This window comes from Bufo bufo, chromosome 3, assembly GCF_905171765.1.
Source record: "Bufo bufo chromosome 3, aBufBuf1.1, whole genome shotgun sequence".
Classification (NCBI taxonomy): Eukaryota; Metazoa; Chordata; class Amphibia; order Anura; family Bufonidae; genus Bufo; species Bufo bufo.
Window position 1 is genome coordinate 216,166,614 of NC_053391.1, and position 15,416 is coordinate 216,182,029.

Below are 15,416 nucleotides of genomic sequence, written 5' to 3' on the forward strand. Positions count from 1 at the left end.
GGTAATCAATGACAGGGGGGTAATCAATGACAGGGGGGTGATCAGGGAGTCTATATGGGGTGATCACCACAGTCATTGATCACGCCCCTGTAAGGCTTCATTCAGACGTCCGGATGCGTTTTGCGGATCCGATCCATCTATCAGTGCATCCGTAAAAATCATGCGGACGTCTGAATGGAGCTTTACAGGGGGTTGATCAATGACAGGGGGGTAATCAATGACAGGGGGGTGATCAGGGAGTCTATATGGGGTGATCAGGGGTGATTAGGGGTGATCAGGGGCTAATAAGGGGTTAATAAGTGATGGGGGGGGGGTGTAGTGTAGTGTAGTGGTGCTTGGTGCTACTTTACTGAGCTACCTGTGTCCTCTGGTGGTCGATCCAAACAAAGGGGACCACCAGAGGACCAGGTAGCAGGTATATTAGACGCTGTTATCAAAACAGCGTCTAATATACCTGTTAGGGGTTAAAAAAAACACATCTCCAGCCTGCCAGCGAACGATCGCCGCTGGCAGGCTGGAGATCAACTCTCTTACCTTCCGTTCCTGTGAGCGCGCGCGCCTGTGTGCGCGCGTTCACAGGAAATCTCGCGTCTCGCGAGATGACGCGTATATGCGTGACTGTGCGCAGCGCTGCCACCTCCGGAACGCGATCCTGCGTTAGGCGGTCCGGAGGTGGTTAAATAGTAGAGAGCACTGATAAATTTGTGTTCTGTTGGCACCATCTAGTGGCGAATTTTAAGTACTGCATATCATTGAACTTTTCATTGATTAATTTTTGATTGTATTTTAAAATTATTGTATAATAAATCATTTATATTTTTGCATAGATGCTTGTACCTTATTTTACCGATGGAACGCTTTTTGGAGGTGTTTATATGTCCACCTCAGGATCAATAACCATTTGAAAATTTTCTTTGATCGACTCTTATATAAAGCCTTTTGCTTTATATCCCCAACACTGGGTGTGTGTGGGTTAATTTTTTTTAAACATGTTTATGCTCTTTAGACATGACATTGTGTGTGTGTGTGTGTGTGTGTGTGTGTGTGTGTGTGTGTGTGTGTGTGTGTGTGTGTGTGTGTGTGTGTGTGTGTGTGTGTGTGTGTATATATATATATATATATATATATTTATTTATTTATATTTGTGGGGAGTACCTACATTTAATTTAGGACAGTGGTGGCAAACCTATGGCACGTGCGCCAGAGGGGGTACTCAGACCCCTCTCTGGGCACACGTACAGGGCCGGATTATAGGCAGGAGGCGGCCAGTACGCTCTTAAAATGTGAGGCACTATAACGTGTCCTGGACCTTTGGCAACATTGCCATGCGCAGAAAGAGAGACATCCTGCTGCGCTTCCAGCCAACGTCCTCCCCACCCTGCTACCTCAGCGTGCGGTGGACTTGTAAGGAGGCAATGAGCTATGTATTATACTGCCATATATGGAGGATGTATGTAAGGAGACTGACTGATGTATTATACTACCCTGTATATGGAATCCATATACAGGACAGTATAATACATAGTACCAAGTAGGAAAGATCAGCACTCGACTTATCATCCGCACGGGAAAAGAGAGAACTCCAAGTTAGAAGCAAAGGAATCCCAGCGAACAACAGCTTCAGTTTATATGCTTGATATTTATTCCATCAATATTTACACTAATTGGACGCGTTTCGGCCCATCCAGCCTTCGTCAAACATTTCACAAAATGATCCAAATCTCAAGTTATAGTGACTGCCCACACACGTGGGATGACGTCAGATGCCCAGGTAAGGCCGCCATAACCATCTGTGAATCACAAGTGGTAGGCGTATACACCAGCCTACACAACAAGTAATTGAATACATATACACACACAAAGTATTACAATCTAATCACAAAGTTGCTTATAATCAAATACAAAATAATAAGAAAGTATCAGATATAAAATATCAGATATAAAAATAATATTGCAAAATCAGTGTCAAACACAAGTCAGTTTCCTAGATACGCTGTTGATCAAGGATAATGAAGGTTTTTTTTTGTTTTGTTTTTTACACACTGATCTGTTTAGAAAAGAAACAGATAGAAATAGTGTACTACATTTTATGAGTGCCCATCCTTTGTCTTTAAAGAAATCTATCCCAAAATCAGCAGGTTAAACGGGCCGTTTCGGATCCAGATACTCAGGAAATTAGATTGAATGAGATGGATAGATTTAAAGAGAAAGGGTACCCAGTAGAGATAAGCGAACTTCTGTTTTAAGTTCGGCGTCTAAAGTTCGGCTTCCGGTTAGCGGAGGATCCCGATATGGATTCCGAATTCCGTTGTGGTCCGTGGTAGCGAAATCAATAATGGTCATTATTGATTCCGCTACCACGGACCACAACGGAATTCGGAATCCATATCGGGATCCTCCGCTAACCGGAAGCCGAACTTTAGACGCCGAACTTAAAACAGAAGTTCGCTCATCTCTAGTACCCAGATAAGATCCTAATGGGAGGCTACTCTCACGCCGGTAAAGGATAGATATATATGGATGGATGTATATAAAAAACAGATAGAGGCCCTAGGGTGGCTTTTGTACATAAATTCCATCCCTTCAATAGGAAATTTGATTATATTATCCAGAAACATTGGTCACTGCTGTGTAGATCGTATCCCCAAATATTAGAATTTCGTAATCCACTGTTAATATGTAATAGGCACATGAAGAATTATCGTGACCACCTAGCAAAAGCTGACATTGGCCCCTTTAAAAAGAGCATGTGACAAAGCATGCTGACGATTCAGAGAAATGGCACCTACCCGTTTACGTTGTGCGCAATGTTCCCATGTCATTAGGGGTGATTCTTTCCACCATCCATTTACCAGTAAATCTTTTAATATACAGGGCTTCTTTACTTGTGAATCAACTAACGTAATCTTTTTAATTAAAATTATTTTGGGGAGACCATGCAGACTGTAAGGGACCATATATGCAAACACAAGTCCACAATACGGACTAAGAATTTGTTGTTACCAATACCAGCCCATTTTCATAGTGCATGTCATTCTATCTCCCAATTGAGATTCCAAGTGTTGGAGCAGGTCACAAGGCATAGGAGAGGTGGAGATGTTAAGAAATTATTATTACGCAGGAAAGCCTATTGGATCCATACCCCCAGGGGACTCAATAGGGATTATGAAATTACTCAATTGGATGATAAATGTATATAATGTATTATGGTTATTGGTTTCCCTTTCAGAGGGCATATTTAAGATGACACTGATTTTGCGGTATCGTTTTTATATCTGGTATTTTATATCTGATACTTTATCTTTATTATTTTGAGTATATATATATATATATTTCCAATTACTTGTTGTGTAGGCTGGTGTATACACCTACCACTTGTGATTCACAGATGGTTATGGCGGCCTTACCTGGGCATCTGACGTCATCCCACGTGTGTGTGGGCAGTCACTATAACTTGAGATTTGGATCATTTTGTGAAATGTTTGATGACGAAGGCTGGATGGGCCGAAACACGTCCAATTACTGTAAATACTGATGGAATAAATATCAAGCATATAAACTGAAGAAGCTGTTGTCCGCTGGGATTCCTTTGCTAGTAAAATACATAGGTCATTGTCACGGCCAAAAATCGCTGGGTAACCATTTTATGTTTGTGGGCTGGTGAGGTGTGTGTGCCAGGGCTGCTTTTAAAATCGCAGTCCAACCCATGTTAATTTATGAGCTGTTTTTTTCTGAACTAAATCTTCAGTATTCAGGTTAAATTGCCATGTTGGCACTTTGCGATAAATAAGTGGGTTTTGGGTTGCAGTTTGGGTACTCTAAAAAGGTTTGCCATTACGGCTCTAGGATGTTCATCAACATCAGATCGGTGGGGGTCCAGTGAGCGTCATACATTGTATAGGGTGTGTGCCTGGTAATGCAGCCCAAGGCCCACTCACCTGAATGGGAATTAGCTGCACCTAGTCCATGTGGCCAATGTCGTCACTCACCTAGGAAGAGGCTGAGGCATAGCCCCTTCAAATAGCTGACAGAAAGGAGCCCAGAGTCAGACCATCACTGATCAGATATTGATAACCTATCCTGATCTGATCTTTGGGATTTACATATTGAAGACCTAGCCTCATCAATATGAGAGCAGCGAGTGTCCAACTCCCAGCACCCCCGCAGCTTACCAAGCACAGCACATTGTATTGCTGGTATGCTTGGTATTGCAGCTCAGGCCTATTCACATGGCCTAGCAAGAGGATTAAGCGCTCAATTTGTTCTTAATTCATAAAGTTAGTACATTACATGGGTTGAATGATATATGACATAACTGCGGCTGTAAATATTGCAGCTCAGACCTATTCAGGTAATTTTAAAAGTCTTCAAAACCATTTAACTTTTAACCATAGGGTTTGTCGGCTCTTAGGCTCAAACATGTGCCCTATAAAACCAAACACCTATTGACGATCCCATGCCTCTGGGGCCAGGAAGCGACTTGGTTGTGTGCCTGCTGTCGGCCACATATGACGCTACTGCTGTGAAGTCAGAGGACCAAGCTACTTCCTGGTCCTGCAGGGACGGCGGCATCAATGTTGGTATGGCCGGGCCATGTACAGGAGAGTTTATTTTATAGGGCACAGGTTATAACTATAGGGGTTGTCCAGCCTAGAGGTAGACAACCCATTTAAAGGCTACGGCGGTGCGGAGACCTGGGTAAGTATATTAACTGTGAGGGGCCCGGCAGTTTATAATATTGGATAACCCCTAACAGCTTTTTGCTATACATTAGCCTCTTCACATTAAATTTGTTTTCCATTAAAAGTATTGTTTTTACTCAAAAGCTTTGAAAAACAGCGTTTAGGCTTAATGCACACAACTGTAAGCATTTTGCTGTCTGCGGATCCACAAAATACAGAATCTGTCCATGTGCCTTCCGCATTTTTTTTTTTTGTGCGAACCCATTGATTTAGACATTTTCAGAAAATGTCCAGGACATGTTCCATTTGGGTGGGGGGGGGGGGGGGGGGGGGGGGGGGGGGGAACAATGTCTCTGAACTCCAGTCCTCACAATCCACCTGCTGTTCATGTTTTCAGGATATCTTTAGTATATTGGGTAGGCGATATAATTAGTGTCAGTGCATAAGGACTTACCACAGGTACTCATTCTGTGGGACACTCAAATCATTACCAATAGGTGTGCCCTGAGGACTGGTGTTGAGGATCACTACTTTGGGGAACAGACCTACAGATGTGAAAAGCACATGGATTACTTCGGCATCCGTATGTCCCTTCCGCAAGAGACAGAACACATCCTACATAGTTTATAAGACTGACAAAAAGACATCTGTCCATCCTATACTTGTGTAAAAAAAATAATAATCAGGCGGCACATTGACCGCTTCCTTACTTTGCGGATCCGCAGTTTGCAGACCGCAAAAAGCTTATAGTCATGTGCATGAGGCCTAAGGGATACATAGGTTTCTATAGAAAAACATTTGCCACAAGCGCATACATGTTCAATATTTTACATTCCTGCCTGTCTTTGTAACTTGATGGGAAACTGCGCCGCCGCCCCCCCCCTCGCATGCAAACAGACAGATCCTTTTTTTTGTCAGATCATTTTGCATACATTTAGCAGATATGAGTCTGTGCCAGAAACAAAAAAAAAGGGACGTGAAAAAGCTAAAGGGTTGGGGACCTCAGTTTAGGGACCATTTTCAAGTTCACATCACAAATTTAATTTAAGGATGCAGGTCACACCATGCTATTGAACCTACCTTTTCTTTTTTCTATGGGGAGAAAATAAAAAATAAAAATATATATCAAAATTCTAATGGCAAAGTGAAATTAAAACCCTGTGTTATCACTGAACAGTGCACTTGCCAACCAATATCACAGCTTTTTAAAAATCTTCAGTAGTTTTAGGACAGAATAGATTTCAACAATTATAAAACTATTGCTTTCAATGTCATGGATTTCCTAATGTGAGCCTTAGAGGTTGGACCATCTCATACATTTGGGGCAGGTCACCATGATATACCCCCTATGTCTGACAGGTGCGAGTCGCCCTCTATATCGAGCCCTTAAAGTGAAGGGCGGATCATGCATGCAAGGCCACCATCCATTTCTATGGGACCCATGAAAATATTTCCATCAACCCCATAGAAGTGGATGGAGCAGTGGCCGTGCGCTTTCCATTCATTTCTCTGGCACTCCCACAGGAATTAATGGAGGACAGCAGCACATGCATGGTCTGCTCTCCCTCACTTTTGCAAGTTCTAGAGATAGGTGCGAGTCCCACACCTATCATACATTGGGGGCATATACAAGCGTTAAGTCCGCAATGTATAAGATAGGCCAACCCCTTTAAGGCACATACGGTTCAATTAAAAAAATGTGACCAACTGCCACAAAGTGCTTTGTTTCCAACCAGGAGGAGGTTAAAAAAAAAAAAAAAATCATACCTTTTCCTTGCCTTTGTTTGGGCTGGTGGACTTTGGGGCAGCAGTGGCTTCTTTTTCTACAATGCCAACAAAACGGTGATCGGACTGGGTGTGGAATGAAACTGTTCCTTTGGGAAGCTTTTTAATTCGGATAGCGTGATTTCTCTGGGCGGAAAGCATGTCCTGTAATAAATGCAGTGTCGCTGGTTAGACTTTGTGATGTTTTCCCAAGTACATGTTGTAACAGAAAAGCAACTTTGCAATGTTAATAACACTAATATGAAGGTCGAACACAGGCTTCCAAAACCACAGAAAAAAATAAATGAATAAATTCTATTTAGGTGTCGGACACAAGAGGATAAAAACAAGATTGCCAGTAGGAGTGGGGGGGGGAAGCACTACTTACAGGGACAACAGTAAATTCCACTTCATCTGAAATATGAAGCTGGTTTCCATCCAGGACTTCACTGAAGTGAAAGAACATCCTGGCGTCCCGATCAACGCATTTTATAAAACCAAACCCATCCCTCATTGCCGCAATCACACCCTGTGAAAGGGAAACGGCTACATCAGTGCAAGTCACCAGATTCTCAGTTTCTGCAACCTCATTCCCTGAAGCCCATATAACCTTATGTAGTGTGAGCTACTGAAAATGGACACTTGCTAAGGAAAGAACCTGTCACCACGAAACGCAGCACAATCTGCAGACAGCACAGGAGGAGCCAAGCAGATAGTTTTGTGAGAAAAGATTCAGTAAAACTTGTAATTTATGCATTTATACACGAGGAAGTGTCATCAGTGATTGATAGTATTCTCTGTGTAAGTATGTATACAGAGATGGCCGTCAGTCACTGGTACACATGCCCAATCTTCCAAAAAAAAAAAAAAAAAAAAGGCAGTTTAAAATGTATAAATTACATTACCTGTTTTCCCACAAAACCATATTAATCTGCTCACTATAACATAATGCCAGTCAGCATTTCATGGTAACAGATTCTCCAAGAATACAGTGAAAGTGGACACAGCCTTTAAAAAGAAAAAAAAAAGGTCTCCCAAAGTGTAGAACGTGACACTTCCTTGTCAACTTATACTAACCATTTCTCTTGACTCATCTGTACACTGAAAGGTATCTGTAAGAACCTCAATATTTGTGGCACGTTCTAATTTGTCCCGACGATCTGTTGAAATGTTGAACCGCACATGATCACCTTCCAAAAGGGTCACCTTGGATTTTGTATCTTTATCACCAAAAGGAAGCTCTTTAGGGATCACAAAGTCAACTTTAATACGTCCTGGTAGGGGATCATTCTACGGAAGTCAACAAAACAGACTCCTGAAATATGTAGTTGACGCCACAACAAGAACGCATTCCAACACGTCACAGCACGTACTGTAGCTAGTAAGTCATCGATGACATGTCAAACCCTACCTGGTTTTTATTGGGTACTTTAGGGATAACTTTGGTAACCACTCCTTCAAAGTGTTCTATGCTGATGTCTTCAAAAATAACTGTTCCTTGGGGTAGGAGCCTCACATCAGTTGCAACTTCCTTACCCTGCAAAGTAAAAATTAAGTTCAGAGGTTATGTCCGTGATAATTAAAGATTTAACAAGCCCCCCAAATGCTGTAAAATAAAGACAAGGGTATATACTCCTTTATCCCAGCACCATTCTCTGTGATGCCAGCCCTCTCGTCACTGCTTGTGCCAGTATACCGCTAAGGGCAGTAACTGGCTGCGGTGGTCATGTGCTGTACCACCTGCAGGTCACCATTGTGGTTTGTAAATGTGCAGAGAAATAAATTAATATACCCCCATTTTTATTATAGAACATTCAGGGGTTAGGTCTGAAAAATTAGCTTTAGGGTAAAGCACAGAGCACGTACATTTCGATCCTTGATAGTGAATTCTACATCATCTCCAGGTTGTAAGGCTTCAAGGTCTCCCTTAAATTCACTGTAGTGAAAGAATATCTCCTTTACAACATCCCCCCTTTCAATGAACCCAAAGGCTTCCTGCAGACAGGGAAAAGGTAGACTCATTATATAACTCCAATATAGATTTGTTTTTTTACATTTAAAATAAAATTCCATTTTACCTTCATGGCACAGACCACACCCTGACAACGCATTTGTTTCCTTTTCATAAGCAGCATGATGCTACGAGCACTTACTGCTCCAGTGCTAAAAAAATAAATAAAAGAAAACGGTCTTCAAACAAGAGGCTAATGAAATCATGAATACGTTTTTAATTAATGTGGACAACCCCTTTATGTCCATCATACAACAAGCCTTAGGGCTCTTTCACACTTGCGTTCTTGTCTTCCGGCATAGAGTTCCGTCGTCGGGGCTCTATGCCGGAAGAATCCTGATCAGTTTTATCCTAATGCATTCTGAATGGAGAGAAATCCGTTCAGGATGCATCAGGATGTCTTCAGTTCCGGAACGGAACGTTTTTTGGCCGGAGAAAATACCGCAGCATGCTGCGCTTTTTGCTCCGGCCAAAAAATTCGGAACACTTGCCGCAAGGCCGGATCCGGAATTAATGCCCATTGAAAGGCATTGATCCGGATCCGGCCTTAAGCTAAACGTCGTTTCGGCGCATTGCCGGACCCGACATTTAGCTTTTTCTGAATGGTTACCATGGCTGCCGGGACGCTAAAGTCCTGGCAGCCATGGTAAAGTGTAGCGGGGAGCAGTATACTTACAGTCCGTGCGGCTCCCCGGGCGCTCCAGAGTGACGTCAGGGCGCCCCAAGCGCATGGATCACGTCATCCATGCGCATGGGGCGCTCTGACGTCATTCTGGAGCGCCCCGGGAGCCGCACGGACTGTAAGTATACCGCTCCCCACTACTACTATGGCAACCAGGACTTTAATAGCGTCCTGGGTGCCATAGTAACACTGAACGCATTTGGAAGACGGTTCCGTCTTCAAATGCTTTCAGTACACTTGCGTTTTTCCGGATCCGGCGTGTAATTCCGGCAAGTGGAGTACACGCCGGATCCGGACAACGCAAGTGTGAAAGAGGCCTTAACTCACCCGTTACCTCCCCTCGCCACAGCTCCAGTCCTCCTTGTGTAAAAGGCTGTAGCAGTGAGAAGTATACAGCATGAGACCACTGCATCCAATCACAGGCCTCAGTGGTATAAGGCACAAGACAACTGAGGCCAGTGATTGGCTGCAGCAGTCATGTGCTGTATACCTCTACATTACTGCTGTAGCTTTGTATACAAACACTACAAGGCTGACCAGAGCTGCAGTGCTGGAAATGGGGGCGGAACATGAGTTTCAGTTCATTGTTTTATGACATTTAGACGTTTTTTGGGAAGTTTTTAAATTAGTGCCAAAACATCCCTTTAAATGTGGTTGTCAATCTTAGACCTACGTGGCATACCCAGAATACATAATTTCTTATGGATGTAGGTCTCAGAGGTACAAAACCGAGAACCCCACATTCCCCTAATTTGGGGGGGGGGGGGGGGGGGGGGCTGCTGCATCCTTGCAGAAATTGAGGGCAGAGGTGGTCAGGGATTATGGAAACATTAAGCTGTACTATGGAATGTGTAGCGCACAGAGCTTGACCGCTCTTCATAATCCGGGCCATGCCAATATGCGATCGGGTGGTCAGGGGACCTCTGTTCTGGAGATAAGTGCAGGTCCCATAAATTTCAGATACACAGCAACTGGCCAGGCTGCCTTTCAGATGTGCCAGTTCTGATCACACATTGGGCATCGTTATAAGCAGACCGATCTTGCACTCCGGCAAAAAGAAAACTTACTGTTTGTTAGTTTCAATAATAAAATTAATTTTGTCTCCAGTCTCAAGCTGAACATTTCCATCCACATCTTCTGGGGTATAGGTTAGATAAAACACTTCCTGCAGTGGAGAAATAAAGTTACTAATCTGTATGTAGTGAAATGAGCAAGATGAACAACCATTTAAAAGGGGTTGTTACCATCAGGGTAAAATAAAGCCAAACAATATGGTACGTGTCAAAATACAAGAATTACATGCTTTTCATCTCATCACATGGCTAAGGAAGTCTACTGTACATAGGTGACACTGCAGAAGTCACAACGTGAAGACAACCAGCATGCCTCAGGGTCATTTATGTCAGAAGCACCTCAGACGTTTGCCCCACACTTCACATCACTGAACACTTGTGCGACAAGGCTACAGCCCCAGATCTCCGCCTCTAGCTCTTGTTATATTTTTAATCATATATGCCCAATTTTTGCAGTCTGTGTTGCATTTTTTATTTTTTTTTGCAGATCCATTGTAACCATGCCTATCCTTGCCTGCAAAAATTGGATTTTTTGTACTCACCGTAAAATCCTTTTCTCGTAGTAGGCATTGGGGGACACAGCACCATGGGTATATGTCCAACTACCACTAGGAGGCACTAGACACAAAAAGTGTTGGCTCCTCCCCGTTGGGCTATACCCTCTCCACAGGCACAAGGCTATTCAGTTTGTACAAAAAGCAGTAGGAGAGAGAAAAAAAGCAAGGAACCAACAACTCCCGTACCGGGAAAGATCAAGAGACCAGCCCGGAAAATCGGAAGTAAAAACATAGGGTGGGATCTGTGTCCCCCAATGCCTACTACGAGAAAAGGATTTTACGGTGAGTACAAAAAATCCAATTTTCTCGTGCATGGCATTGGGGGACACAGCACCATGGGACGTCCCAAAGCAGTCCCCGAGGGTGGGAAAAGAACAGCCATGCCACCGGTTGGGTATACAGGTGCAGGAGAACCATGTGACCCAACAGTAGAAAACACGGAATGGGCAAGAGGTTCCATAACAATGAAGAAACCTCAAGGAAGAATCAGAGGAGACTGTCAGCACCCCAGGAAAAATGCCTGGAAGAAAATCCCAAATGCAAGAAGGCGGCAAAAGGGAACACCGAGCTCAGCCAAGGGCTGGAGAAAAAATTAGGACAGCACCGCGTGTTGGGACTACCTAACGCTCTAAATTGTCTCAGACCCAAAGAGCGAAAAAACCTGTGGCCAACCCCTGACAGGCCAGGGGAGAAAGGAAACAAGGAAGTACTGGAAGCCAAACGAGTGAGTGAAGCCGTAGCAAGGCTCACATGAGAAGGGAGCAGGTCTCCCCTCACCGCAAGGCAGATGATGAAGTTATGCGCCCTATTTAAAAGGCGAAAACCCAAGGCTGCTAGAGGAAACCGCCAACCCTTGGAGAAGGAGGGGGTTGTAGGTAAAAGCCAGGAAAAAAGAGTAAGACCTGCGTCCCAAAAACAGGAGATGAGGCCCGAGCCTCGGAAAACAAGAAATCACTGTGAAGCGTAAGACCAGAGGAAACTCTGGGCATGTGAAGCATCAGGGAAAAAAGGAACCAGATACAGGCCCAGGAAATCTCAGCAGGACACACTGGACTGAAAGACATGGAAGTAGAAGGAGAGTACTCCAACCGCCTAAGGAGGAAAGGTTCTACAACAGGAGGAGGTCCCTCCCGAAGGAGACCATACGGCGGAATTGCAAACCGTTGTGCTAAACCACTCAATACCAGGTACTTGACGTGGGAGGATGGGAAAAGAGACACGAATCCCAAGAAGACCACAAGGTTATTGGAACCCATAAAGGGAACAATCAACCCAGGCCCCGATCCCCCCCAAAAAAAACGATTGCCATGCAGAACCTGAGTGGTCAAATAAACGGGGACCAGGGACTCCAGAAGGAGTACCCGGGATGGGCTCACAAGGAACCAGGAGCTGAACCACCAGAAGACAACGCAAGCCAGAATATCCAGGAAAGGAGAGATGAAACTACCATAGGGGAAGGGACATTGGCCATGGACAACTACCCATTCCAAGAACAGTGACTAGCAAACTGTATACATTGTCCCAGAGAGGACAAGTACAGCAGCTCGGGATGTACCACTAAATAGACAGACATCCATATGCATAAGGAATGCAGAAGTCGCCATGAAAAAGCCGGGTGAGACTACACAGAAATGTAGAAACCAGCCGCGACCGGCGTACTGAAAACTCCCAGGGGGGAGAAAGTACCAGACAGGTGCAAACGACGGCAAGGTCGAAGGGGACTGCCCCTCTGACATGTAGTACAACTAAGCAGAGAATATAAGGGAATACCGAGAACACCTGGACCCAGAAGGAACTACGGGACCCTGTCCGATGCCAGAGCAACCAGCTGAAAAATTACCTACCAGGCAGGTGTGTGGCGCTCAGTGGTCCTGTCCCTGACCCGTCAGGGAGGACGTCCAGCGATGAAAAATGCTGATGACCCCAGAAGGATTCCATGTGGCAGAGGACATCCAGCGATGACCGAAAACTGCTGCAGCGGCCGATGCTCACCAGCTACGTGCCCCAACAAGGTAGAAGATCCAGTGGAGATCCCTGTACTCCACCAGGAATAGGCCACTCTGTAATAGGAAACAACGCGAGTACTCCTCTATAACATGGGGTAACGCGAAGCGCAGCAAACCGTAGTACCTTATAGAGATGGCAAGAGCAACCCCAGCACAAAGGCCAACAACCACCTGGCCATGGTGTAGGGAGCATGGTTGTATGTGGACCACCCGCCAGATCAGAACAGATCAGCCATATACTGGAGCTACAATAAGTAGCACTAGACCGACAAGGTGGGGGTTGGGCTGGCCCACCCCTGCCAGATATGGAAACCATGCACATGCAGAACCAGGATGGCCTGTTGTAGACAGTGCCCTGAGAAGTACAAGGAGACCATTGAGCACGACAGAAACGGAGTGGAGATGTATGGAAGAACCAAAAGGGTGAAACCAACATCCGCCGCACAGATTAGAACCTGGGGGCAGAAAGCACCCAGTAATACAGAAACTGTATGGGCCACAGATTGCACCATAGGGCCCAGCACCTTGAGTAATACAACCACACGCCTAAAATATAGGGAAAGTGGCTGCATGTCTAAGGAGAGTGGAAACATAGCCACAGAATCTGGGAATGCTACTGCATTTGGAGGGTACAGGTACTCAACCTGTAAAGTAGAAATATGGCTGCGTAGTGCAGAAAACGACCAGAAAGGTGTAATGGGTACAGCATCTGGAGATGGTGGAGGTACTACCTTTAAGATCGGAGCAATGTGGCCACATGGTGCACCCTAGAACCAGAGAGGTGCAACAGCTACCGCGTTAGCAATGGTACCTATATTCCGCCCGGGAAGGGGAAAATAGGGCCGCACGGTACCACAAAGAACAAGACAGGTGCACACTACAATCAGGTAGGTGAAATGGCAACTGAAGGAGGCCCTCTATTTCGCCTGAAAAAAAAAAAAAAAAAAAGGGAAACAGGGCCGCATAGTACACCATAGAGCCATACAGGTGTAACGGCTGCAGCATCAGAGACGGTGCAGGAACTCTACCTATGAAGGGAGTAAGATGGCCGTTTAGTGCACACTATGATGAGGTAGGTGCAATGACCACGGCAATTGGAGGAGGCCTCAATATCTCGTCCGGTAAGGGAGAGAAAATGCCACATGGTACACCATAAAGCCAGACAGGAGCAACAGCTACAGCATCAGGAAATGGTGCAGGTACTCTACCTATGAAGGGACCAAGGTGGCAGCTTGGTGCCGACTAGAACCAGACAGAGGCAATTCTACGGCAATTGAAAGTGGCCTCTATATCTCGCCCGTAGGGAGAAATGTTGCCGCATGGAACACAATAGAGCCCGCCAGGGGTATTGGCTACAGCATCGGAGATGGTGTAGGTACTCTACCTATGAAAGGGAGCAAAAAAGTCTGGGAACAGACAGGAGCAATTGCAACGGCAATTGAAGGCGGCCTGTATATCCCGCCCGGATGGGAAAAATAGTGCCGCATGGAACACCATAGAGCCAGCCAGAGGTATCGTCTACAGCATCAGGAGATGGTGTAGGTACTCTACCTATGAAAGGAGCAAAGTGGCTGGGAACAGACAGGTGCAATTGCCAAGGCAATTGAAGGCGGCCTGTGTATCTCGCCCGGAAGGGAGAAATAGTGCCGCATGGAACACCATAGAGCCAGCCAGGAGTAATGGCTTCAGCATCTGGAGTAGGTGTAGGTACTCTACCTATGAAAAAGAGCAAGGCGGATGGAAACAGCCATATATAATTGCTTTTCCTTACCAACCAACAGGAGGCGCTTGCCAAGAACAGGGACCCCCTGTTAGGAGGTAGAGTGGCGAACACCAGCACCAGGATGGGGACCCGGTGGAAACACTCTCAAATGTGTAGAGCATAGCCCCTGGTATAGGGGAACCAGGAAGGCTTGTCAGGTACAGCCTATGGCAGTGGTGCAGGTACCCCCCTGTTAAGGAGAAGGCGTACGTACCAGAGACACCAAGTAGGTGACTCATTATGCTAAACACGGGGATGGCTGCCTTACCTGTGCGGTTGAATACCTGTGCAGTCAGGGGAGCGCCATCCGAAAGTCCACTAGAGGGGATACCAACCCTGGGTAGGAGAGGTTCCTCCGTGCACGTTAGTCTTGACCTCCCAGAGGCTTCTGTATGGAGGAAGACCGCCTGATGCTCTGTTCCGAGGGAATCGGTGCAGAGGTGTCCCCCGAGGCAACGGATGGGGTGACGGGAAAGGATTCGTCACCAGCCTCAGGCCTGTCCTGGGGAGGACCCGAGGATGCCGAGGAGGGGTGGAATCCTGTTGAGACCACCCGAGGTTGTACTGTGAGCTACCCCTTGCCGGACCCGGTATCTGAGCATGCCTCATCTGCAGGGAGGACCCTGGGAGGGCATAGGTGGCCGCAATTGGATAGGTAGCGGTCCAGCGACTCCGCCAGGGATTGGGAGAGTCGGACAAGGTTCCCATGGCTTTGACAAAGAGGGAGACCATTCAGAAGGGACCTACACAAAAGGATTTGGTCAGGGGACACAATGGGGTCTGGAAAGAGGTACTGCACACAAGAAGGGACAGGCCGACCGCATGGCAGCCTTCGTAGACAGCGGACGCACGTGAAAAGACGTGGCGATCCGAGGAGAG

The 15,416-nt window shown here is 45.8% G+C and overlaps 1 protein-coding gene across 7 annotated transcripts in view; it reads right to left on the minus strand.

Moving 5' to 3' along the window:
- The window catches only part of CSDE1 (cold shock domain containing E1), a 69,904-nt gene that overhangs the window by 21,431 nt on the left and 33,057 nt on the right, over positions 1–15,416 (minus strand). For 3 of the 7 annotated variants that reach the window (XM_040423934.1, XM_040423932.1, XM_040423931.1), the window contains 8 exons: positions 10,207–10,304; positions 8,525–8,609; positions 8,313–8,441; positions 7,858–7,983; positions 7,524–7,736; positions 6,835–6,975; positions 6,450–6,611; positions 5,763–5,774 (listed from right to left, as the gene is read on the minus strand). In XM_040423934.1, coding sequence (XP_040279868.1) covers positions 5,763–5,774; positions 6,450–6,611; positions 6,835–6,975; positions 7,524–7,736; positions 7,858–7,983; positions 8,313–8,441; positions 8,525–8,609; positions 10,207–10,304 — 966 coding nt within the window. The remainder of the gene's footprint in view (positions 1–5,762; positions 5,775–6,449; positions 6,612–6,834; positions 6,976–7,523; positions 7,737–7,857; positions 7,984–8,312; positions 8,442–8,524; positions 8,610–10,206; positions 10,305–15,416) is intronic. The other 4 variants (XM_040423935.1, XM_040423933.1, XM_040423938.1 and 1 more) reach the window with 4 other exon arrangements.